Source organism: Delphinus delphis, chromosome 17 (genome assembly GCF_949987515.2).
Source record: "Delphinus delphis chromosome 17, mDelDel1.2, whole genome shotgun sequence".
Classification (NCBI taxonomy): domain Eukaryota; kingdom Metazoa; phylum Chordata; class Mammalia; order Artiodactyla; family Delphinidae; genus Delphinus; species Delphinus delphis.
The window spans coordinates 62,242,725-62,269,230 of NC_082699.1; the positions used below are offsets into that span (position 1 = coordinate 62,242,725).

The following is a 26,506-nucleotide window of genomic DNA, read 5'->3' on the forward strand; positions in this document are numbered from 1 at the left end:
TAAAAGGTGTAATTCAAATTCAAGATTTTTATGTTTACAGTACATTGCCTTGTAATAAAAGCTTATTTTGAAGTACATTTTTATTGACTTACCTATTTTGGCAGGAATATACTTACATTTTAATTTATACTTTATATCATTTCTGAAAGTAATAAAGTGTAATTTCATAAAAGGACATTACTCCTCAGAATTTTCATCACTTTGGTTAGAAACTCTTGATTCCTAGAATTACAGACTTGGGGCAGAGTGGTTGAAAAGTTTAGTTTAGGAGAAAACTGAGCATAAGTCGGAGTTTGGGAGAGTAACCAGGGCTAGAGATATAAATTTAGGAGTCAGGTGCATGTAGGTAGTATTTAAAGGCTATGCAAATGGATGAGATCACCTGGAACATTTCCCTACCTTCTACTATCCCTTTTTCATTTTTGTTTCCACAAGCTCTCCAACCTGGTTTTTCTTATTTTATTTTGAAATGTATCTCTCAGCTAAATATTCTCCAGACTACAGCCACAGTGAACTAGTTGCAAAAACCCTTGATGTGTGCTCTCTCTTATTTATCTTTGGCATGCTTTTTCTTCCACTTGGGAAACCTTCATCTTTGTCCCACCCCAGTTTAAAGGACCTATTTATTTTTGTTTGTTTGTTTTCACTTTTATTATGAAACATGTTAAACATATTGAAAAGTAGAGAGACTAGCAAATAAATATATACCATCTCCTTTAAAAAATAAGTTTTACCATTTGGGCATATTTGTTTCATAAATTTAAAGTATTTTGATAGAAGTTATGGACATCATGACACGTCACCCTTAAACGCTTCAACATGCATCTAGGTTATTTTCCTCAAATCCACAATTTCATTATCACACTTTATGAAAGTAACAGTTATTCCATAATAACATTTAATTTCCAACTTCCCTCAGTTGTCCCAAAGAAGTAAAGGACCTACTTTTATTCATATTCACCATTTGAAACTAAGCCAGGCTCCTCCTCCTGTGTGAAGCCTTCTCTGAACCCCACCATCACCACCTGGACAACCTCCATAACCATGACACCATAGTCCCCTTTTCTAGTGAGTTCTTTAACCTCTGAGCTCCCATTTTACTTGTGTGCATACTTTAAGCGGTCTCAGACTGTCCACAGTGTGCTTAGCACTTAACAGCTGCTCAGTAAATGTTTGTAGAATCATCTCACCCTAGCACAGTTTGATTTATAGTCTGAGTCAAATCATATGCTCAGTCTACAGTGGGAAGAGTTTCCTCTAGCTATAAGCCAGAACATTTGGGAGACAGCAATTATGCCTAGGAATGAATGATCAGCTTCTTAGAAGCTTGCGAATTCAGATCTATTAAGTATTTCAGAATGTGAGGAAGAGGTATTTACATCTTGTCTTCCTATACATGTATTCATTCATGTGTTCATGTATTCATCCATCTCTTTGTGAATGCATCCATCCATCTATCAAACTTTTAATTAGTATCTGCCACGGGTTCAGCCACATATTAGGGTGCAGGGAAAGAAAAGGTGGATATGATGGTGTAGGAGCTTCCTAACTTCTTGCTCTAAGTTGAAGCAGGTAAGGTAATTTGGACAAGGTTGTGGAAGATCTATCCCATGATAAAATGTTCAGATTTCTGCCTGAAAGCAATAGGAAGTCAGTAGGGGTCTTTAAGTAGGTAAGTGACCTGATTGGGCATATTATTTGCAGACACAATTTTTATATAGTGTAAATTTAAGATTGACTGGTGTGGGGAAAGATCAAGAAAAGAAAAAGACATTTAATGAAGACCTCCCACGTATTAGCCTCTATTCCGGATTCCTTATATTAAGTTGATTTCCACAAGTTAGGTAAGTATTCCCTTTTTACAAACGATCAAACATGTAAGGTAAGTAACATGACACACATCCAGAGAAGAGGAAAAGAAGGGATTCTAACTCTAATTGGTTTGTTCTCGTAGCTCATGACCCCTTCCCTGTATGTACCACGCTGCCTGGTGCAGTAGTTCAGATGACGAGGGCCTGGACCACAGTGGTGCAGTGAGGAATAAGAAGAGGAGAGAGATTTGAGAGCTGATGAAGAAGTATGTACTATGGGCAGAACTTGACTGATGGGATAAGGTTGGGAAATGACAGGCAGAAGGTAAGAATGACTTCAAGATTGCAAGTTTGGGAGGTTGAGTGAGTGGGAATTTCACTGAGTTAGAAACTTGAGGAGGAAGAGAGAATGATTTTAGAATGGCATGCTGGTTTTGAGGTTTTTCTGCTTTTTTCAGAGTAAGTACGATATTAACGGCAGATAACAAACTCAAGAAGGTTGAGACAGTGAAGAATGATTTTGGATGACTAATTTAGTCTGTGACAACCACCAGAACTTAATCCCTTTGGGCCTGTCCCCCCAAAGAAGGGCTGTTCAAATGCAGAATGGAAGTTTCCAAGGTATGAACCAAAATATTTGGTTTAAAAAAATCATAACTTTTGGTTCTGATTTGCTGTGGCATTGGAAACACTGATGTAAATGGTCCATTTGTGCTAGACAAGCTCAGAGTTCAGAGAATTCTTTTGTCACGAAGTCCTGGTTATTCTGTACTCTCTGGAATAACTCTATCCTTAACAAAAATTAACTACACGAATATACTTGCAACAGTTTTACGTTATTTATCAGACTGAATAATTTGATTAGAAATTCGGCTGACACGAGATGCTTAAATCTAATTGATAAATGAAAAAAGCAAGTTGCAGAACAATATGTACAATATTTATCTATTATTCTGTTCATCTATATTGAAAAATTGGGATGAATAAACTCCAGACACTTAACCAGGCTTACTTCCTGGTTATGGGATTATGCAAAGTGTTCATTTCACTTAACTGTTCATGTTTAACATTTCTGTATTGTTTGAAAAATATTTTGCAACAAGCGTGTGCTCTCAGAAATTTTACAGGAAAATCACAGGAGATTTCAGAGCAAAATTCTACTTTACAAAAATAATCTATTACCTTTTTAATAGTCTCATCCTAATGAATGATGTGAATGAATGAAGAAATATGAGTCACTGATGTTTAGGAAAGTGGAGGCAGGGCTACTTTTAAAAGCAGAATAAAAGAGGCAGTAGGAGGGCTGGGATAATTTGCTTGTTTTGGTAGCATATCTAAATGCACAAATGTTAGTAATGATTTACTTTTTTCTCTGTATCTTGCTAAGTAATAAAAAACATACACTGGCATAAATAACCATATTTCATTGTTTGTTTCTAGAATGTTTAATTGCATTTTATCTCATTGATTAAAAACATTACCATGACCAACATAGTGAAAATCAACTTTTCTAACCTAACTTAAAAGAAGTTTTATAATGGAATCCAAAGAAGTAAAAATATCTTTTCTTCAGCTCTAAAATGAATTTTGTATGGTAACAAAACAAAACTGAGTCAGACAGAAAAGATATGTATAATTACCGGAGACATTTCATCTCCATTTTTCCCTGTCCTGTCATCTGGCCCACATTCAGTGACTCCTGATAAAACCGTATCCCTGTTATGCCCTAAAACTCATGTCACAAAATCGTTAACCAGCTGGGCTTTCCCTCTGAGAAATCACTGTTATTTGAATGTGCTCAGTTATTGAATAGATGTATTGAAGAGGATTTGGTTATTAGAAAATTCATGTGCTTGCACTTTACCTGTCCTTTCTCATGTATATGGTTATATTATGCTTCTGAGCTGACAAGTTTGCAGGCTGAAAGGATCAAACTTCACAAATAGAGTTCTTTTTACAAACATTCCAGTTATCAGATTTGGACACCACAAGTAGAAGCCTTGCTAACTAAATCTCCACTGTCACTGGCCACCTGCTCTTGTTCTTGGAGTGTTGCCAACAAGTTCTATCTCTGATTCCACTCTCAAGTGTGAGCATGTTTTATCAAATCGGGAGCGAGCCACAACTTGAAGGACCACAGGCCACAGAAAAGCTAGAAAAATGGATACAATTCAAAAGCTGATTGTACAGGTAGCAATAACAGTCTGTCTAGAGCATTGGGAAAGTTTACTTTTCTTCTCCTGAAATATCTACAGTCCACATGTGGAGTGCTTTCTGAAGGAACTGGGTCTATACCTGCATGGCTAAAGGCGGCTTTGAAGAATGGAGAGTAATTAAAAAGACTACGAACCCGGTCACGCATCTACCCAGCAGCTTGGCAGTGTGCGAATGGCCTGATGGTTTCTGCAGTCAGATTTCTAGACAGCTGAACAATGACATTTGTGGTCACCAGAAAGATTATGGCTTGGACACCATTTCTGAACCCTAACATTTACTTGTTTTTTTGTTTTTTTTTGAATTTTTGTGCCTATCAAAGCAGGCACTGACTGCAGCAATATCAGGTGTGTTTGGAATCAATCACTTGCTTTGTCACTCATTAGGGACCTATATTAGCTTGGAGTTGTTGACCATACATTCTTCCCTTAACTGATTAAAGACTGGCCTTCTCATCTCCCTAAATCTGGTATCACTAAAGAGACACTCTGTACGGTCAGGCAACTCAAGGTGACTGTTCTCTTGCTCTCTGTACGTCCCCTGATCGACCGGTGCCTGCTTCACCCACACCCCACTCACACGACTGACCTTCCTATATGCTTGCACCAGACCCCAGCTAGTGATTGTTCTTATCCAGGGGTGGTAGGGGCGTGCCCCTCTGCAAATTTCCCCGGTAACCGGTGAGCCAACCTGAGGTCAATTCCCCCTGTAACTGGCAATCTCCGCGTTCCCCCTGGGAGTGAAGACTGCGCCCTGTCCTGCCCGTGGTCTGCTGCACGTGGTGGGGTGTTGCTCCAGGACCTTGCTTCAGAGAGGTAGGCTCCCCCATCCATTAAACCACTGATGTCTCTGTCGCTGACTCTGGGCTCTTCTGTCTTGAAGCTGGGTGAGTAGAGGCCTTGCAGGCCTGCAGGGTGCAGCCCAACACCAATGCCAGATAATTCATATTGGTTGCTGTGTTAGAGACAGGCTAGCTTCAACTAAAATTATATTCTCTTCTTCTTGAGCACAAATTATTTTCTCATTTCCAGACTCCCTCAGTATGGCCACGTGACATGTTCTCAACCTATGAAATATGTTTGTGGCTTCCGAGTCAAGGGAGTTAAGAAGTATGTGTGTGTTGTCTACCTGTTTCTTTCCCATTTACCACCTGAATGCAGGGGACTCCAAGGTCTTCTAGGAGGCTGGAGTTATAAGACGGAGGGTGTTTGGGTTCCAGAACTAACTTGGTGGGAGGCCATGCTAACTCCTTGCTGTTCCTGGAATATGCCAGGTAATGTCCTATCACATCTTGCCATTCCCACTGCCTGGAATGCTCTTCCTCCAGATATAACCTCATGGATCACTCCCTCTCCATGGAAGCTGTCCAGGTGTCCCACAGGTTTAACTCAATTCTGACACTAGCATCAGAATTGGACTAGCGTCAGATGCCACAGGTAAAGGGCTCAGTCCCACAAGAAGGCCCTCATTTCAGATGACAGTCACAGGGCCAAGTTATCACCTGTGCTTCTGACTGACTGCCATAAATCAGAGGTTTTCATGATCCCCTCCTTGGGTTCGATTACTTTGCAAGAGCGGCTCACAGAACTCAGTAAACTTCAGTTTACTTACTTGATTATTGGTTTATTACAAAGAATATGAAAGGATACGAATCAACAGCCAGGTGAAGAGGTACAGAGGGCGAGGCCTGAGCAAAGGATCCTCTGTCCCCATGGAGTTTGGGGCTCAGCACATTGACATGTGGATGTGTTTTGGTTCCCCAGCCTGGAAGCTCTCAGAAACCTGACCTTTGGGTTTTTATGGAGGCTTCATTACATAGGCATGACTGAGTAAATCATTGGCTGTCGTTGATTATTTCAAACTCCATCTCCTCTCCCCTCCCTGTCATCCTTAGATGTGGTCCAAAAGCACCTCATTAACATAATAAACGACAACTTTATGGCTCTCATCACTTAGGAAATGCCGAGGATTTTAAGAGCTCTGTGCCAGAAAGAGGGACAAAGACCAAGTATCTATCTATATATAGATATATATCAGGTATATATATATATATATATATATATATACACACACATCAAGTATATATATACATCAAGTATATATATATCAAGTATATATATCAAATATATGTATATATATCAAGTATATGTATATATACATCAAGTATAAATATATATATCAAATATATATACATATCAAGTATATATATTAAATATATGTATATATCAAGTATATATATCAAATATATAGAGAGTATATATATATCATATATATTTTTTTATTATAAATCACAGTGGGACACCATGATAGCAGGAAACTTTTATTCACGTATGCATCTCAAACACCTAGAACAGTTTCTGGAGCATAAATATTGGTTGAGTGACTGCAACAGAGCAGCTGATTCCTTGTTAATATAGACTAGAGAGCTGGCTAAGTAATCACTGCTTCCATGGTTTAGACTTCCAGATTAGATTTTCTGAAGGACACACATACGCATATTTCTCCATGATTTATTGGCTCTGCATATCCACTGTGCCGGTAACAGTGCATAATAATAAAGTAACTGATAATATTTTTCTAACAACTTATAAAAATATTTTATTTGGACTTTGTGAATTTGCCAAAAAGTAAAAGAAGGATAGGCTTTATGCTCAGAATTTCCTCTAAATATTAAAAACCCTAATATGTATAAAATAGATAATAAGAACCTGCTGTAAAAAAAGTAAATAAAATTCAAAAAAGTAAAATAAAAACCCTTTTTAGTTTCACGATTGGTAAAGAAGATGCCAGATGGCATCATCCTTTTAAAGTGTTGATTCTCAATGGTTTAATACAGGTTGACGAGTTGGAGCTCCATAACCCCAACAGATAAAGCACAGGTGTGCCACGAGCAACAGATGCTCTTCTGACAGCCACTGTTTGCAAGACTTTAATAGGTATTAACTTTGGAATTGAAAAGTGAAGGCAGTGAAAGCAAAGTCAAGACTTGAAATAAAGACTTTGTTGAAAATCGAAGAGCTTCTCATAGACCAAATGGCACTGGCAAAAATGTGTGTGTCTCCTTCAGTGGTCCTGTTTATGCCATCTTCATGTGGAAAATGTATCCTAAACCTTCCTGGCAGCCACAGCCTAATAAAAGTTGGCCTCAGGTGGAGTGACTGGCCGTTTTACTGGTAGCTGATCTCAGGTTAACATTCATCTAAGGTGAAGCCCTGAGCAGTAGTGATGCTGCAAAACTACTCAACTCTCTTATTTTAAGTTTTTGCGGAGAGACGGGGTGGGGGGGAGGGAGAGAGGCTATTTCTCTGCAAGAACCTGTATTTAAGTTGATATGGAGTCTTAATGTCTGTCTTGGAAAGATCATACCTTCTTAAATAGGGTTCTATCCAATTCAAACTTAGCATTGTAGAGATAGGCAGCAAAATCCCTCCTGGGGCTTTTAGGCTTTGCGGACTCAGAACTTGCTACCGGTCTATGGGAGAATTTTCAGCCAGGAGACACCTGGACATTTAATGTTGTTCTTGGCCGACTGTGGTACTAAACCCCTTTTCCAGGAGAAGGTAGGAAAACAAATCATGCAGCATAGAAAAAAGATGGAGCACAGGCATAGTGACGGTGCCTGGATCTAGCAAGGAGGGAATTAGCAAGAAAGGAGAGGAAGGGACTCTAGTAAGAATCTGATAACTGCAATTTACATGCATTTTTTTAAAAAAACTTCCTTCGTTTGGGTTACACCTGACAAGTAAAACAAAATTCTGCTCTTCAGTCACTTTTAAAGATGGCAGCATTACTTCATCACTACGGCCCTAGCCTCTGGGCCAGCTTGTGGCCCAGTTTATCTAAACAAAGAGACATTATTTATCAATCTCAGTGCCCATAGTTCTTAGTATTCGCTTTGTAAATTTAGAGTAAGAAGTAGGATGAGAAAAGAAAGGATTGCATTCTGGGTAAAGGATGGCTTTAAAGACCTGCTTTAGAAGTTAGCTCTAACTTGGCCCACCTGCTAGGTCCTAATGGAACCCTGGGGATACCCCAGGCCTGGAGATGAGGGCAGGCTGTGGCAATGACGTCACTAGTAGGTGGGCCCTACTCCAACCCAGACATGATAAAGGGACGGCAGCAGACTTTTGTACAGTATATCCTAGGTGGTGACTTCTGCTGGGGTTGAGCCAGTGTGACCTCGTAGGACCCTGGATGAAGAGTCCGCCTGATGGAAGAATGAGCTAAACCAGGATTTACAGTGAGTACACCTGTCTGTCCTATAATGCGGCATATGCATTCCTAAAAAATAATTCCTGCGTGATGGATTATGGTTTTATGGGAAAAATGGAGTTGAGGCAGAAAAGCTCAAACCTTATACCGTCTTGCAAGTGATACAAGAAAACTATCACAGTTTTAAATATCACAAGTTCCTAATAAGGAAACATTATATTAAATATAGTATGCTATTGTGACAAGACATGAAGTTTGCTCGGTAGAGGTGTTGATGGTGAAGAGTTGTGGTTTTTGAACCATGGAGAATAGCTGGGAGGAAGGTTATATTTTTTTAAATGAAACAGGAAATCAGAGGTAGATGGCTGTGGCTTATTGTTGCTTTTCGTTCCGCTGAATGGGCTTAAGACAGAAAGGGGACCTGGAAAGTGGCAATTCAGAAACTTGAGAGGGGACTAAAGCGTCATAGAAGGGCCCACCCTCCTCTACCCCAAACTCTGTATGGTGAGTTGGATCCAGGAAGCCCCAGGTGGACCCTCCCCAACTGAGCCTGTTTGGTTCCTCCTATTCCTCATTGGCCTGACTATGTTTTTTATCTCTCCTTCAGGAGAGAAAATATTGGGTTGCTGTTTTAAAGAAACAATAGTTCTTTTATTGTTTTGTTAATTGACCCCTCTCAAAAGGAAGCTATTTGTGGGAACCCAAAAGAGATCAGATGACACAAAGTGCTCTCCTGCTGCAGGAGGTTTGCAGTTATCCTTACCGACTGCAAATGAGTGCTTTTCAGTTTTCAGTGCCCCAGGAAGCAGGTGATTATTGGGAGGTTAAGATTAAGCTCTTGTCTTTTTTTTTAGTGTTGTTTCTGTATTCATTCCCCCCCCGCCGGCTACTGCAAAATCACATTTTCTATGTTTCAAAACTCTGCAATATTTAAGGCTTTTCCTTTGCTATTAGAATCAGGACACTTATGTTTTACTGAGGAGACAAAGCAGGCAATGCATGTAGGTAAAATGGAGAGACAGATGTTGTGTATTATTCTTTCACAGGTCATTATGCTCAACTGGATGGTGTTTTTCTCATTTACCTGGTGTTAATAGCATAACACATAGCACCTGGTGAAAAACTGCATGTGGACAAATATAACTTTGGTTTTAGTGACTTCATTCCTTATCTGCGCTAATTTGCACGTTACAGGCACACATCGCTGCAGAATATATATATATATATATATATGTATATATATATATATATAAGCTTTCTTTTCCTTCCCATGTGATGTTGGAATAACTAGGGTTTCCTTCTTTTTCTGTAAGTGTTCGTATTTTTTAAAGTTCCCTTCTGTTTCTTCTGTTCATTCTACTTTAATTGGAGCTACAATTCTAGCGGTTCAGCTTGTCTTCCCCGCCTCAAGTTCCTGGGTCCTATACAGCGAGTTGTTTGTTTGTTTGTTTGTTTTTTGCGGTACGCGGGCCTCTCGCTGTTGGGGCCCCTCCCGTTGCGGAGCACAGGCTCCGGACGCGCAGGCTCAGCGGCCATGGCTCACGGGATCTTCTCCGACCGGGGCACGAGCCCGTGTCCCCTGCATCGGCAGGCGGACTCTCAACCACTGCGCCACCAGGGAAGCCCGCGAGTTTTGATTTTTATTTGGCTACTGTGTTTGTGTTCTCCTAGGAAACGCACAGATCTGGCTGTTAAACTCTCAAGCAATGGCAAATGGGCAGGATTGGGAAGTCTGATAGCTTCTGCTTCTCAAGGCCACTTGGTGCAAAAGCCTCTTTGCTCTGGTTCTCTCCGAATGCAAAATGGAGCTAACTCCCAACAGCAGGAGGGGCAGTTCAGTCCAACAATATAGCCCGTTTAGGTCTACTTGGGTCTGTAGTTCAGGCAACCCCTCCCCCTACAAAAGGACTCTCGCACAGCAAGTGAGAATGAGGGTTATGGTGATCGGTCTCAATATTCTTCCTGAATATTCAATACAGTCGTCCCTCAGTATGTACGGGGAAATGGTTCCCAGGACTCCCTGCAGATACCAAAATCCAAGGATCTCAAGTGCCATCCATACAATGGCGTGATACAATAGGCCCCCTGAATCCGTGGGTTCTGCATCCGTGGATGTGGAGGGCTGACGGTATGATGACTGGGCTCAATATTATTATAAAGCATGTCGCTATGATCTCACCTTTTCAAATCCTGCAGCTGTGTTAGAAACAAGGGCTTCCTTCAGTGAGCCCTTCTCAATCAAGAAATATGTGCCAGGCATTGTTCTAGGTGCTTGGGATATACCAGACAAGAATTCCTCCCTACTAAAGCTGCTGCACTGGGAGCTGGGGGCTCACACCCAAGATCACCACATCAAAAGGGATGGGGCTTCTTTTTGGTCCAGTAGTTTAAACTGTAACTGCCACTTCCTTGAATGGTAGCTGTTGACCTGTACCGGGTCACGCTTGCTTTATTACAGAATTTGTGATACATAAATACTTTTTCTCGCCTAGTGGCGACTAAGTCCATGGACTTTTGAGGCAGACTGCCTGGATCCAAACCTGATTTTGCCACTTAGCAGTTCTGTGACCTTGGCCAAGTTACTTATTGCTGCCTCAGCGTGCCCAGTTTTAAATGGGGAGGTAACATTATGTACATTATAGGGTGATATAGGGATTAAATGAATTTTAATGTATATAAAGCAGTTGTTTTTGGCATATTATCAGGTGCTTACTATCAGTACTTTATATTTAATGTACTTATATCACAGCTCATACATAGTTTTATCAGCACGTCTGACACCCAGGTGCACTTATTTACAAATCTATCTACAGCTCCTTTCCGCCCTGCAATAGATACTCTGCTCTTTGGTGGGGCATGGAGGTGTTGGGGGAAGACATGTGTGATTTCTGTTTCCCCAACACCTGGCATATAGCAGGTACTTAGTACATGTTTGCTGCATGAACGGGAGAAGGGGTCAGAGACACTCCTTGATTGGCTAGGGCAAGAGAAGAAAACTACCGTAAAAATGCCCAAATGCAGTGTCTCAGCACTTTAATTCCCAGGGAGGAGATTTTGCTGGACACATTGATCCCGGCGGTCCAACCTCAGTGCCCAGCACAGAGGTGAATAGGAGCCAACAGAAGAGATATGGACACACGGTGCGGGGGTCTGCAAACAGCATCACAGGTGGGGCAGTGAGATTTCTAGGGAGCAGATAGGCATTACTTTGTTATTTTGGTGTCATGGAAACCAAGAGGCTCTATGGGACACAGAAAAAAGTGAAGCAGTTTGAAAATACCTCAGGACAAACCTTACCTTACTGAGCTGGAGGGATGAACTCAGATGATGCGAGGTTAGATAAAATAGTCACTGAAAAGAAAAGTGAAGGTGGGCCTTGTTTTCCCAGGTGTCAAAAACAGGGAGCTGGAACGTGAGGAAATCTGCATGAATGGGCACTTGGCAATTTTAACTGCAGTGCTACCTAGGGTTTGGTTTTTTTCATTAAGTGAGAAACTGAATAGTTAGTCAAGTAAGCAGTTTTATTCTTATCATCATTATAACATTCAAATCAGATTACATAATAAAACAATTCTATAAAATAATGTATTTTATTGCAATTTCCTGTTGAAGGAATATCCCTTCCTGACCTTTCCTCACAAACATTCAGCGCCCAAAACAGGTTTCTTGTCAAAAGGCAGCAATTGTTTCACCCTGCCCTGTAGGAAGGAGAAACTCATCAGGAAGAAGTTTCAATCACCGCACTGTTATTTTCTGAAATTTTCCTTCTCTTATAGCCGATAATCTTCAGGTCTGAAAGACAAAAATCAACATTTATTTTTTCACAAATCAGTTTCATTTTCTCCCGCATGATGCAAGAAGATTATTTTCCAATTTAAAATGAAAGTAACTGTTCATCAAGAAATATCCACAAATATCATATCTAAATTTTTGGTGAAAAACATTAAGGCCAAATCATCGCAAAGTAGACAGTTAAGGGACAATTCTCAAGTTCTTTGCAGAGTATAAATATAGGCCCCCCTGTGCCTATGCATGAATGTATGTAGTGACTTAAAAGCTTGAATTCAATTTCCCAAAAGCCCTTTTAATAGAAAGGATTATATATAAAGGTATGGATTTGCCTAATAATGGCAAATTCTGAATGAGCAGTTTCCCTATTTGTATTATTTTATCATATGCTAAATTTAATTTTCATTACAGGAGCATACAAAACACACGTATAAACACCTGCCCTTTGATATTTTAATTACACACACATTTATTATATACATATATGGTCTTTTACTATATACATATATAGTCTTTTCTTTGTTTATATATTTATAGGATTAATCACACCTGAAAGTTCCTTCCAGTAGTAAATTAAAACAAAGAACATTTTCAGAGAAATGTTAAATTTTAACAATGGAGAAAATGAGGAATAGGAAATTATGGAATGCGAAAACTGTTAGTGTCCTGTTATCTTTTACAGAGTAGTGTAATTGTAGGTATTGAGCTCCTACAGAATTTTCAGAAGGAATTTAGTGATTAGTAAACTAAATAGATATTTTTGAAACAGCTGTAAAAATATTCAACAGTTTGAATCCCTTTAAAAAAGGAAACAGGTGAACTCTGTTTGTCCTGAAACAACTTATCTCATCCCTTTCTACATTTAAATCATGTTTTTCTTAAAAAAAAAAAAAAAAAAAAGAAGAAGAAGACAAAGAGACCAGATAGCCCAGATAGGAAGACCAACAGTCTGGTAACTAAGTAAATGAACTATATTACAATTTAAAATTATTATTTAACTATGAGGAACACAGGCACTGATCTGGGAAACTAACCAAATATGCTTCACCATATCGTCATTCTGTAACAACAAGAAGAGAAACTGCAGCATTTTGTCACTGTTTCTGAAATCTCTTTTCAAATGTAAAAACTGAATCCAAAGTCTGGGAAATGACAGTTTGATACAATAGCTGGAAGGGGCTCCAAAGTGCACCCTTTGAATCTTGGGTATGTGACTCAATACAATCAAAGCTCCTAGTCAAGAGACACCAGTGCATTTTAAGAAACAATTTATTCTCTTGTCCAGCTGGTTCATATAATTACAAAAGGGTGGCGGTGATGCCACTGGAAGGAAATCTTCTAAGATTTCTAACAAGTAGCCCTAACAAGAAGTCTCTGCAATTCCACTCAGTGAAATTAAATGTGCTTAGTCACAGTCTGGTTGTTTCCACACCAAAAGTTAATTTATTAACAATGAGATGATGAAAGTACCCTTTAGTGGAATTTACAAGTAAAATAGGAAACATGTACGAAGGGTGTAATCTGTCACGTAAAAAATGTCGACAGTGACCTGAAGGCAATCGGGGGCTAATGAAGCCCAATTTTGTTTCAAGACATTTTGGAGGAAGTGAGGAGGGTTAAGATGATGGCTCTGTTAGGGCTGGGGCAGTGATGAGTAAGAAGAAAGGATGGGTTCAGGATTCAAGAAGCAGAAAATTAACTTGTCCAGGGCAGGGAGGGGAAGAGGGAAGAGACCAGGCGCATGACAGAGGAAGGAGCTACTGGAAAATGACAATTCAAGGATGACTGTTAATTTTCACCTTGAAGAACTCAGGAAATGGCAACGCTATCTATTTGTTCAGGAGAGGGTATACAGGCAGGAGAACAGATTCTGAAGGGAAGGATTTTGTTTTGAATATGATGAAATCTGGCCATGGCAGGCAGCTAGTAAGTAGGATTTGGAGTTTAGGAGAAATGGGGCAAAGGGAAAGACATCTGAGAGTCTCTAACATAGATTCTTTCTTATCCCACTTCCATAGAGTGGAAGAACTTTCACTAGCTCTCCACGGCTTTGTCAAATTCAAACACAGAATTCAACACATAGCCCTCCAGGACATGGTCCCAGTTAACCTTTCTGAGTCATTCTTTCCACACCCTGTCCGTTCTGGTCCCATTATACTACTTGCTATTGCCCAGATAGAAACTTTCAGACCTCTGGACTTGGGTACTTGATATTTTCTGCACTTGGAGTATCTCCTATCTCTTCTCTGCCTGGTGGACTTGACTAATTCTTCAAAATCCACCCCCCAAGTCACATGTTCTGGGAAACCCTACACAACTCTTCCTTTCCTAACTTAGGCACGGCTCTTTTCCCCGAGATTGCCAGAGAACTTCATGCATACTTCTATTACGGTGTTTCTCAAATTACATACTTGCCCTAAGTAAGTGAATAAGTGTTGTTATGTATGTAAATAACAGTGCTGTGTGCTTATTGGATGCCATGAAATATACTAACTACCTCACATGCACTATCTCATTTTACCCTCCTAACTATATAGTGAGAAAGACACTGTTATCAACCCCATTTTACAGTTGACAAAACTGATGCTCAGAGGGGCTGAGTAACTTGTCTAAGGATACACAGCTAGGAAGTGGATGGTAGTGATCTAGTGCAGACCTTCTGACTCCAGTGTTTGCAAACACCATTTTATTCTACACAACTCCTATCCTTTGAAGGCACAGTCCCAATATAATTGATCTTATACTACCAGCAATTAGCACAGTATCTTGCACGTAGTGGAGGCTTGTAAGATACTTGTAATTATAGTGACCGCCTTGAAAATGCCACTTTGTTTGCAGACTCATCCTTTCCGCTTTTGGAATCTTTTGCAGATGGTTAATTTGCTTCTAACGGGCGGAGGGGGAACAGTATCATAGCCAAGAGACTAGGTACATTGGATGTTCGCAGAGCTAGAAATATCAACTCATGTGCGAGACAATCAAACATTACATGGCTACAGGAGGTACCTCTGTGGGGAAGAGTGAGGTTTTTACACTAAATATGGTTCTGTTTCTCTCTCCACCTACACAAATGAAAGCAGGTACACATACAACACATCTGTATTGCTTACTCCCACTAAAAGAAGGCAATCCAAGATAATATAAGAAAGGGGAGGGGAGGGCTATTTAGCTGAGTGGGTCTCAAACTTCAGTGGGCATACAAATTGCTTGGGCTCTTGTAAAAATGCAGATTTTGATTCAGTTAGTCTGTAGAGGGTCTCATGATTCTGCATTTCTAACAAACTCCCATGTGATGCAATGCTGGTCCGTGGACCGCACACTGACAAGCAAGGGTTCACCTCAGACCTCCGACAGAGCTGTTCATAAGACGAGGGGGCGACTATTTGAAGACGCTGAAGAAGCAAAAGAAACGCTTTCAGTAGGAAGTTTCTAAAGCTGTGCTGTGCCTAATAGAAGGTAACACACTTCCTCGTTAGCTAAACATGATTCTAATAGATATATAGTATCCTTCTGGCTCTTTACCCACCAGAGGACTTTATTAACAGGCAGTTTTATGCTTTTCTGATACAACAATAACTAATTGTAAATTATGATAACATCAACAGAGCCTGGGTACTAAAATTCCTTTAGCATCTATCATGAAAGAAAGATTAACTTGGACTTCCCTGGTGGTGCAGTGGATAAGACTCTGCGCTCCTAATGCAGGAGGCCCAGCTTCGATCCCTGGTCAGAGAACTAGATCCCACATGCGTACCGCAACTAAGAGTTTGCATGCCACAACTAAGGAGCCCGCCTGCCGCAACTAAGACCCGGAGCAACCAAATAAATAAATAAATATTAAAAAAAAAAAAAAGATTAACTGTATCTTTAGTAACTGAGCAAATGTCATTGTATTTAGGTTCTTAAAAAGTTGCTAGTCTATGTACAGCAACATTACATTAATCAGAATTGAATTCTCAGGGACTTCCCTGGCGGTCCAGTGGTTAAGACTCCGCGCTTCCAAGGCAGGGGGCACGGGTTCAGTCCCTGGTTGGGGAACTAAGATCCCACATGTGGCGTGGCCAAAAAATTTTTAAAAATTAAAAAATAGAAATAAAAAGTCCTGGGGATGTAATGTACAGCATGACGACTGTAGTTAACAACACTATATTGTATATCAAAAAAAAAAAGAAAGAAATACAAAAGGTCAGTCTGATTGAGTTTTAAGTCACTTCCACTGTAAGAATGGAACTATTTAGAATAAACCATTCCAGAAAATCTGGTCACATCACATACTCCTTGAACTAAAGATGTTAGCTGTACAGGTAATAGAGCAATGGTGCTGCTACACTCATTTCCCCAGACACTGTACCACTAACCTGATCAGAAAAAGTTCAACAGTGATTTTTTAAAAACTAAACTCACTTCTAGGTACAATGGAATATTACTCAGCCATAAAAAAGAATGAAATAATGCCATTTGCAGCAACATGGATGGATCTGGAGATTATCATACTAAGTGAAGTAAAGCAGACAGAGAAAGACAAATATCATATGATATCACTTATATGTGGAATCTAAAAAAATGATACAAATGAACTTACTTACAAAACAGAAATAGACTCACAGACATAGAAAACAAACTAATGGTTACCAAGGGTAAAGGTGGCGGGGGGGGGGAGGGATAAATGAGGAGGTCAGGATTAACATATACACATTACTATATATAAAATAGACAGTCAACAAGGACCTACTGTATATAGCATAGGGAACTCTATTTGTACTCTGTAATAACCCATATGGGAAAAGAACCTGAAAAAGAATAGATACATGTATAACTGAATCACTTTGCTGTACACCTGAAACTAACACAACATTGTAAATCAACTATACTCCAATATAAAATAAAAATGAAAAAATAAACTCATAAGATTGTTAAAATTTTTTAAAAATCAAAAAATTTTTCCAATTAAAATTAATAGGAATTACTGTTACATTCAATTACCACTTTTAAGTCATAAGCTCTATTGGCTAGCAGATGTAAATGATTTGGTTTTGGTTGTTTATATAAAGATTGCTTTTTATTTTAACAACCAGTCCTAATGTGTTCATATCCAAAAGAACAGTATAGTTTAGAAGGCTTAATATGAGCAAAATTCAGGACTGGAAATACTGAGGTCTACGGTTTAAGCCAACGCTGTGCTGGTTGAAATGATGGAAAAGCTGGAACGTAAGCTTTCTCCCCAGGTCCAGCTAATAACTTCTGACTGTGAAGAGTAGCAAATTAAGTTAAATCTTGTACGAAAATGCCACATGACTAGACTAGCACACAATTATGGAAAATCTTGAAGATGTCCAGGTCCCAGATCTTTATGGGTTTTGAAAAGGTAAAAATCCTTCTCCACCGTCTTTAACTAAGTCTCTGATCTGAAGCACATTTTATAAAGCCATAGGTAAAATTATTTTTCTCTGGGCATTCATTTAACTAAAACCGAAAATCTGTACATTTTGGGGACGAGTAGCTTTTCTATCGAAGGGCAAGCCGAAAGCTGAAATCCTTGCTGACTTCCAGAGCTATAGACTGGACAGGATGCTCACCAAGTCCCTCCTGCAGTGCTATCGTTCCTGGCACCCGTTTTCTTTTACAGAGCTGCATGGATTACCTATTAAACTCCCTAAATCTAATCCTACTTTCAGCAAAGACAATTCCAAGGCCAATCACGGTTGTCCTCAAGCCTTCTCACTGTCATCCTCATATTCTCTCTCTTTTGCAGGCACACTTCTAACAGCACACTCTGTAAAGAGAGTTAGACCAGGAACATAGGTTTTCATCATAAACGTCTGTTTTCAAGCGTTTACTGATGCTGAAACTTTCCACACTTAGTTTCTCTACAAAGGTGAGGGTTATGCTTAAAATAAAGCATTACTGATTTAACAAGTGAGGAGTAAAAAACATATTTCTTTTTTGATTTTGTTTCATCAATCTGTGGATAATGTGAAGCAACTCTAAGTTGGAATTTTCTACATACCTAGTTTTTCCTAAGAAAAGCTCTCCTACAGAGTTTTGTAGAAATGAAAATTAAAAGTTTCAAATGAACTGTTTTATTTTTACCCTACATAATGAAAAATTTCCATTACAGTGACAGCATTATAATTTCCATGATTATTGTGGTTTTGTAATGTGTTGGCAAAACTGCAATGACCATGGAAATAATTATTGACAGAATTAAAATAAGTTGACCATCTGAAAGCTACAATCTCAGGCAACTGAACTGTGGAAAAGAGATAAGTGCTACTGTTTTATCTTTGAGAAACAAATTCTAAGTGTGCACCCTACAATCACCACTTGCCCATGGCAAATGCACATTTACTCTGTACCATCAAGAAACACAAGATAAAACCTTATAACATATTCTGACACAATTTACATATCCATGAGATGTAAAAACTACTAATACACCAAGTATACACACTAGTTTAAGAAGTGAGGTGTATAGGCAATACTTCTCATATGAGAAAGTGGCTTTTAGTTATAAAACAATATTTATAGTTTCCTCATAAATATTAGTTTCTTTCCTTCTGGTCTACCATTGTTTTAAAAATAAATAAACAACTAGCCTAACAAAATCTAGAGTATGCCGAAGTTAGCCCTGAGGGAATACAACTTTTTAAGTGATTGAAAATAACTTAAATGAAATCCCAACAATGGTAGCTGTTAACTGAGATTAAAATAATTTTGTTAATCAGCTACCGGGTTCAAAGCTTAGTTTGTCAATTGTTACTGTTGCTCAGAAGCTTTTTGTCTCTAACAGAAATGGTAAAGAACTTACATTGAACCAAAAGCTAGTAACAGTTGCAACTAAAAAATGTACATTTTTATAACATAAACATATGTTAGGTTTTATTGCTAGGGAAACAAAAACCAAAGCAAGCTATTTTTGTTTCTATTTATTTATGGTGCAATCCAGGTGCATCTGCTTCAGTCAAGTCTCTGCAGGTTCACCATCAGATCTATCTTGAATAATTTCCAATTACTACATTCCAAAGGAAGGTTCTATTCTTGGCTTAGCTATTTTGAGTGGAACAAAAAGTATATTTTAAGTAGGTTCCTTCTCCAAAAGGAGAAAAAAAATTTTTTTCTCATAAAAGCAAATCTATCAGTAATGAGGAATCTCACTTTCAAGGGATTGCACTGCATGGTGTATCAAATATTTTAATTGTAGTTCTAATGTATATACTATTTGACAGTTGAACTTTATTAACACATAATATTAACAGATATAAGTTAACATAAGGTAACAGATATTGTGTGGCCACTAGTGAGGAAGGATCACAACTTTAATAAAGCATAAAGGAAAGCCTGTGTCTAATGTATATTCCTGCCAGAGGGAAATTTGGAATGAAAAGAAGGGGCAGGAAAATCCATTTCAAAACAGTAACTCAATAATGCATCAAGTGGCTCTAAGTTTCACTAAAAGTCTCCTTAAAAATAATTATAGAAAAACCCTTTCTAATTCCATTAATATAATGAAGGCATTCAGTCACCTTCTGATTTGTTTTAAATGAACCAGTAATCCCTTAGTAAAATGAACAGTTTGATGAGTACTCTCTGACTATAATAACATTAAATATAATTTGTTGTGAATGGTTATTTCATTATTATACTGCCTGGATTAACTGATTTAGAATACACTTTAGAATATTCATGATATATAATTCTATATGAATAATATGTGTTTGGTCACATAACTAACTAAATAGCACCTTTGGTATTTCCAGTTTAAAAAAAAAAAAGTACCACATCCATCTTGGTTAGGAATATAAGTTTAATTATGACAGAGTTTCTATAAGAAAATCAGATATGACATACTTAGATTTACAGAATAAAACTGATGTCATATCCTGCAGCCATTGAAGATCATGCTTGTGGGGAAAAAAATCTTGTAAATTGGGAAAATGTGCAGTGAGACCATATTTAGAGAAAAATCATAATTTCCCAAATTTGTAAAACACACAAACGTACATACAACATAAAAACTAACACAAAGAAGCAGGAAGTTAGCACACCAAAATGTTAAGTATGGTGAAATTATATACTTACGTATATATCTTATTCTTATTTTCTACAATGAACATTTAGTAGTTTTTTTGTTGTTGTTGTTTTTTGCGGTACGCAGGCCTCTCACTGTTGTGGCCTCTCCCGTTGCGGAGCACAGGCTCCGGATGAGCAGGCTCAGCGGCCATGGCTCACGGGCCTAGCCGCTCCGTGGCATGTGGGATCTTCCCAGACCGGGGCACGAACCCATGTCCCCTGCATCGGCAGGCGACTCTCAACCACTGTGCCACCAGGGAAGCCCAAACAGTTAGTAGTTTTTAAAAAACCCCAAATTAAAATATTTTTCAACTGAATGCCTGAGTTTACTTTCCAAAGAGTATTATGTTTCAAGTAAATGTTGTCTATTTTATGTGCAGTCTATATTATTGTGAATTTTTAGTAAAGAAAAGGTTCCAGGGTGGTAAATTTAAGCTAATAAATGATTTCTATAAGTTAGGGATTAATTTCAATTTGTGGCAAATTCCACGTCTCTTTTAAGGAACTTGTAAAAATGTTAACATCTTCCTAGAAAAATGTGCTATGTTTATATGGACTGAGTTTTAAGGATAAATGTAAGTTCTATGTAGTTTAAGTAGGAAAAGGTACATTGGATATGTCTTGACTAAATGACCATGTAAATCTCTAAGAACAAGTTAAACTAAAATGATTTTTCCTAAAGTTTAAACATCATCAAAGTAGTTCAGAAGCTTCATTTCTCAGATGCCAAAGGAGGGAATAATTGTAACTATCATAGCATGTGGAACAAACTTTAAAACCTTTTATTTACTGATTTATCTAAATAAACCACTATATGATCTGGAGGAAAAAAAAGAATTTAAATAAAAAGAATTAAAAACAGAATCTTAGGTTTTGACAAGAAGGCAAACTATTAAACAGGTATCTAAAAATTAGCCAGGGAAAAGAGAAAAGCACTCCACACTTAATTCAGTTGTTAGAATCAAATCAGGTCACATAATGTATAGTTTCTCGTCCATAAGTATGTCAATGTCAAGCAATCAAAACCAGAACATAAGGGAATAATAGAAAATGTACTTCCTTATTTTAGAGAGAAATACTTAACATGAGAATGTATCCTAATAACTAGCTGATAAAAATAACAGACATCATAAAGCCAATTTTTTCAATTTTTCACATAGAGTTTGTTAATCACTTGTTTGATATCAACTGAAAAGCAGCCGGATAATTCAGATGATACAGTGACCAGGAACAAAAACAATAAAACAAAGGGTTTTATAAGTTGGTCAATTTCACTGATTCTGACATGAAGAATTAGTATTAAATTGGAGCATTTTACTACCTTCATACGTTCTAAAAATTATTTCTAACCTCATTTATAAAAGCTGATAAAAGGATACTCTATTTCTTCATTTATTCATTCAGTAAATATTTGCTGAGTGCCCACTTAATGAGCCAGTCACTGTGCTCAGTGCTAAGCAAGACAACATACACGTCCCTCATGGAGTCTCGTAAGGGAATGACGTTAAACAGGTAATCATGCATATATTTAATTACATTAGAATAAATACAGTAAAAGGAAAGGAACATGTACAATGAGACCCTATAAAGGGGGCCTAACCCAGCTCAAGGATTATAGGAAGGACTTTTGGAGGAAGTTTCATTTAAATGCTTCATCATCTGCATTTCCTTGGCATTTGTCAAAAGGTATAGCACGTAGTATAAACTCAATAAAAGTTTGTAAAATGGAATTAAATAATTGCTTTAATGGTAATTTTTCAAATGTGTGTCCTAGTGCTTATTATAGTGTCTTGCACATAAGAGTGTCTTGCACATAATACATATTTGTTGAATAAATAAATTAATTAATGCAGCAGTTTACTTTTGTGGAAAGAACACAGGTTTTGGAATCAGCTACAATTAGTTTCAAATTCAGGCTGTACTACAAACCAGTCAACCTTTGGCTTAGTCTTAAAAACAGGAATAATGTATTTTATCTTATTGGTAAGAGAATTAGGTACAATGTATGCAAACCACCTAGCACAGTGCGGACCAGCTGGAAGGTGTAAATGATCACTAATAATATTATTTTGCTCATTATATGCAGATTTAGTTAAAGGTGAACTTTATACAAGTCAGCAAAGTCAAAAAGATTTAAACAGAATACCCTAAAGACCTCTGTGTGCAAAGAGTGAAGTTATATACACACACAATGAAAGTCAAGGATTAGATTCCTGGACATACTGGTAATCCTGGGAAAACTTAGGTTTTCACAAACCTATCTGGCCAAACAGCCCATCAAGAGATATGGATTTTCAGAGTACAATGGTTAAGTATCCTGTGGGAAGATTAGCTGTCTTTTGTAGATCAAGTAACGAGGATGCGTGGCTCTCTCTAAACCTACTGTGTAAATTCTGTAAACATTTCTGAGGCCCTATCCTGTGAGGTACGGTTCTATGCACTGGGGATGTAACAATGAACAAAATGCAGCCCTTGCTTTTGAGGAGGTAAATGTGGTAATGACAGAGCAACACGGCAGGTGCTACAGCAGAAGATGGTTGAGCACTTAGTCTGCTCTTGATGTTTAGGTGAGGCTTCTTAAAGGAGACTGACATCTGAACTAAGGCCTAAAGAATGAGTAAGAGTTATTCCAGAGGAGGAGGAGGAGGAGGTGAGGGACGTGTTGTTTTAGGCAGAGGTAACAGCAGAACAAAGTCATGGAAAAGTTAAATTGCATAAAAAGGGTGCCAAGCTTACACAGTCTGCTATGCTAGACCAGCACAGTGGAGTGAGAAGAATTGAAGCTGATGAGGTTACAAAGAGCCTGGTAGGCCAGGCAAAACAGCCTGGAAACAATTAGATAGGACAGTATGTCAAAGCTAAGCAGCTTTCTGGCTCATAGGTAGAGGAAATTGTAATAGAGGAGAGCAAAAGTGTTTTTTTATTTTGTTTTTCTATTTGGATTGACTCTAAGTATCCAGAACTAATGACTTTCATTAGATCATATTCTTGGCTTAGTGAAGCAATCTGAAAAAACAGAGAATCACTTTGTTTTAGGTAAGAACAATTCATTTATTATCCCAAGAGACTACAATCGATCCAAGTTGTGTCATCCCAAACAAAATATCTGATAATTTATAGGCATATATGAACATCTTTGCACTTACCTAGCAAGGTCTTAAGACTCCGAGACTTTTGGTTCTACCATCTACATCTAGAGCTTATTTGTAGGTAGAAGCTGCAAAGAGTATCCGAGAGAGTGAAAAGAAGTTCATTCTTCCTACCCTCAAGGATCTTATCATTTGGATATGAAAACAGGAGAAACTAAACTCAGGTTAAAAAACAAAAATAGGAAGGAAAAGAAAGACTTACGGAGACCAAACTCTTGGGAAAGCCTCTATTTCTTCTTGTGTGTACTCATCTAGACGTCTGGGCACTTTTCGTGGTTGAGGAAGCTCTTCCACTAAATTCTTAAGAATATCTTCTGGTATATCCTAGAGTAAATAAAAACTTAGGCTTAATTTTCTTAAAATATATTCCCTAGTAATAAATTAGTAATTCTTAGTATTAAAAAATAATAAAAGAATGTTTATAAAATGAGAACAACACAATCTTCAAATTAAAACTTTGTAAAAATCCCTGAAAAATACATTAAATCAGTGACATAAGTAATCTCATTATAGTAATACATTCTATATTTTAATCTTGACAAACCTATTCCTAATGATACATTAGATGTCTTCAATTTTGACAAGTATCTGGTCAATAAATTCTACTTTTTCTGAATATTGTTACATTTCCCCCCTCCTTTCAACTGCAAAAAAGGCACTGCTTTGGCTCATTCTCACAATGTTTCATCTGATGAGTGTATGCACAAGGTCTGTTGCTTCCAGTGCCACAACCTTTTTCAATTAATGCTCCATGTTGTTGCCAAAAAAAACTTTCGAAAATGAACATCTGCTGGATCTTTGCGTCATTTAGCCAACAAGCATTTACTGAACTCCTTCTATGAACTAGAAATTGTGCTAGGTGCTGAGTATATAAAGGAAAATAAAAAGATCATGGCTTCTAAAGGCTTGCAGTTTTAAAGAAGTCACCCCTTAGCTAAAAATCTCTCAGGATGAAGTTCTAACTCCTTAGCTAAACCAGGAAGCGCACCTCTCCGACTTCACCCCTCCGCAAATGCCCATGGCTTCTGAGTAAACAACCTCCCCACCTTTCAGGCGTTGGTCTACACTCAAATCCCGGTGCCTTTATTAATGGCACTTGCCCAGAACTACTTTCCCCTGGAAATATATCCAAATGTTCAGAAACATAAAAGGAAAGGTAAAATATGAGAAAGTCTGAACTTGGGTAACGAAAAGCAAGCTGAAGAGTAAAGCATACATTTGAGAGGTATCTTAAAAGAACAGGAAGTGGACTAAATAAAGGGAATGATAAGATGAAGAGCATGAATAACCAGAAGAATTAACATTTATACTGTGCTCATGGAACAAAAATAAGGGAAAGAGAATTATATTGTGGATCTGAATGATCAGTTAATTTTGGAGAGTCTATCAAAAAAATAGTAAGGTATCAATATGGAAGTGTCCTATGGGCATTTCCCCAGGGATCGTAGACAGAATTCCCTCTTTTCATTTTAGTGTGTTCCTAAACATTTTCAGAAAAGAAGGATGATTATACAGTAAATTACAGTTGTCTGCAGAGAGCAACAGTATAATTGGGAATCAAATATCTGGGCAAGGACATGGCATCAAATAAGTTATTCAAGATGTCAAGAATCAAATACAATTTAAAAATAATTTTAGAGAATCACAGAGCTCTACTGCACTATAAACTCATTCTAAAACCTAATATGGCAAAAATTAAAAAATATTTTTTAAAATTTAAAATGACTTTAAAATTATGGTTTGGATAGGCTGGGTCACTATCAACATATACAAAACACAATAAATACTACTGAGAAGTGTTTCTTCACTGAAAAGTATTTGAAAAATATTTAAATTCCCTTCCCCAGCATATTCAAATATGCAAGTGTAAGCACACAGAATCAGAACAAGCAGAGAAAGCCTGGACACATGAAATACTGTTAAGGGGTCCTTATTTTTTTACTTACTAAAGAAGTCTATCTGCCAGTTTGGTATTCACGAAAATTTATGACTATTTCACACTTCTTTGGGAAGCCATTAAAAAAAATCCTTAGCTTGTATTTGCAAAGACAATTTTAAAAGTTGCCAACTGCTCACTCAGCATAGAGAGTTTGGGACATAGTGGGTTCCTGGTAAATGTTTGCTGAATTGAATAGACTTTTGACTGAAATGAGCTTACCAAATTTCACCACTATTAAAGGAATCCACTGAAAGAATGGACAAAATCAATGCAAAGTTAGGAATTAAAGATGCTGATTAGGCATTACACATGAAACCAGAAAAACTTTCTTTTTATGCGTTTATGTCCTCTGCACAGAGCAGGTGGTGAACCTAAGAGGGAAATAAGGAAAAGAATAAAAGTAGAAAAAAGAAACACAGGGGTGAGGTGATCATTTACTTTTTTGAAATTTTTCCTCTTTATACTTTTTTTTTTTTTTGACCGTGCCACGCAGCTTAAAGGATCTTAGTTCCCTGACCAGGGATCAAACCCAGGCCCTAGGCAGTGGAAACGTGGAGGCCTAACCACTGGACCACCAGGGAACTCCCACTTTTTTGCAATTTCTAAAGGAATTTCAAATCTACCGAAAAGTTGCCAAAATGAGTGAACACTCATCTAACCTTCACCTAAATTCACTGACTGTTCAAATTGGACATGATTGCTTTCTCTTTTTATCTATTCATAAACACATACACCAAAAACATTCTTTTTGACTGCACCATTTGAGAGTGGTCTGCAAATATTTCATCCCTAAATATTTCAGCATATATATTTCCTAAATATAAGAATTGTCTCCGATGTAACCACATTACAAATTCATGTTCAGGAAAACTAACATTGATGAAACACCTTTTACTCTAATATACAGTGTATATTCAAATTTCCCAAATTGAATTTTTCCAATCCAAGGTCAAGGATCACATGCTACAGCTATTATGTTATTATGTTGGTTAACATACATAATATATTTAGTCTAGCTTCCTTTAATCTGAAGAGTTTCCTTGTTTTATCTCTTTTATGAAATTAACATTTTTGAAGAGGTCAGGCCAATTATGTTGCAGAATGTCCTTTTTTGGGATGTGTAGGACTCTCTCCTCATCGTTAGATTTAGGTTAAACACTTCTGACAGGACACTATATAGTTTATGCTGGGTCTTCAGTGCTTCATTCATAGCAGGAGGCACGTGATGTCAGTTTGTCCCATATTGATGATATATTTAATATCTTGGTTATGAGTGGTGGTTCACCAGATGGCTTTAACGTAAAAGTATCTTTTCTCTTTTT

General features: G+C 37.9%; 1 protein-coding gene across 1 annotated transcript in view; it reads right to left on the minus strand.

Annotated features, from left to right (window-relative positions):
* Positions 1-11,739: 11,739 nt before the first annotated feature.
* The window catches only part of MRPL13 (mitochondrial ribosomal protein L13), a 35,441-nt gene continuing 20,674 nt past the window's right edge, over positions 11,740-26,506 (minus strand). The window contains exons 6-7 of the mRNA XM_060035298.1: positions 23,448-23,569; positions 11,740-12,029 (exon numbers count right to left, since the gene is read on the minus strand). Of these exons, the coding sequence (XP_059891281.1) occupies positions 12,008-12,029; positions 23,448-23,569 (144 nt within the window). The 3' untranslated portion in view covers positions 11,740-12,007. The remainder of the gene's footprint in view (positions 12,030-23,447; positions 23,570-26,506) is intronic.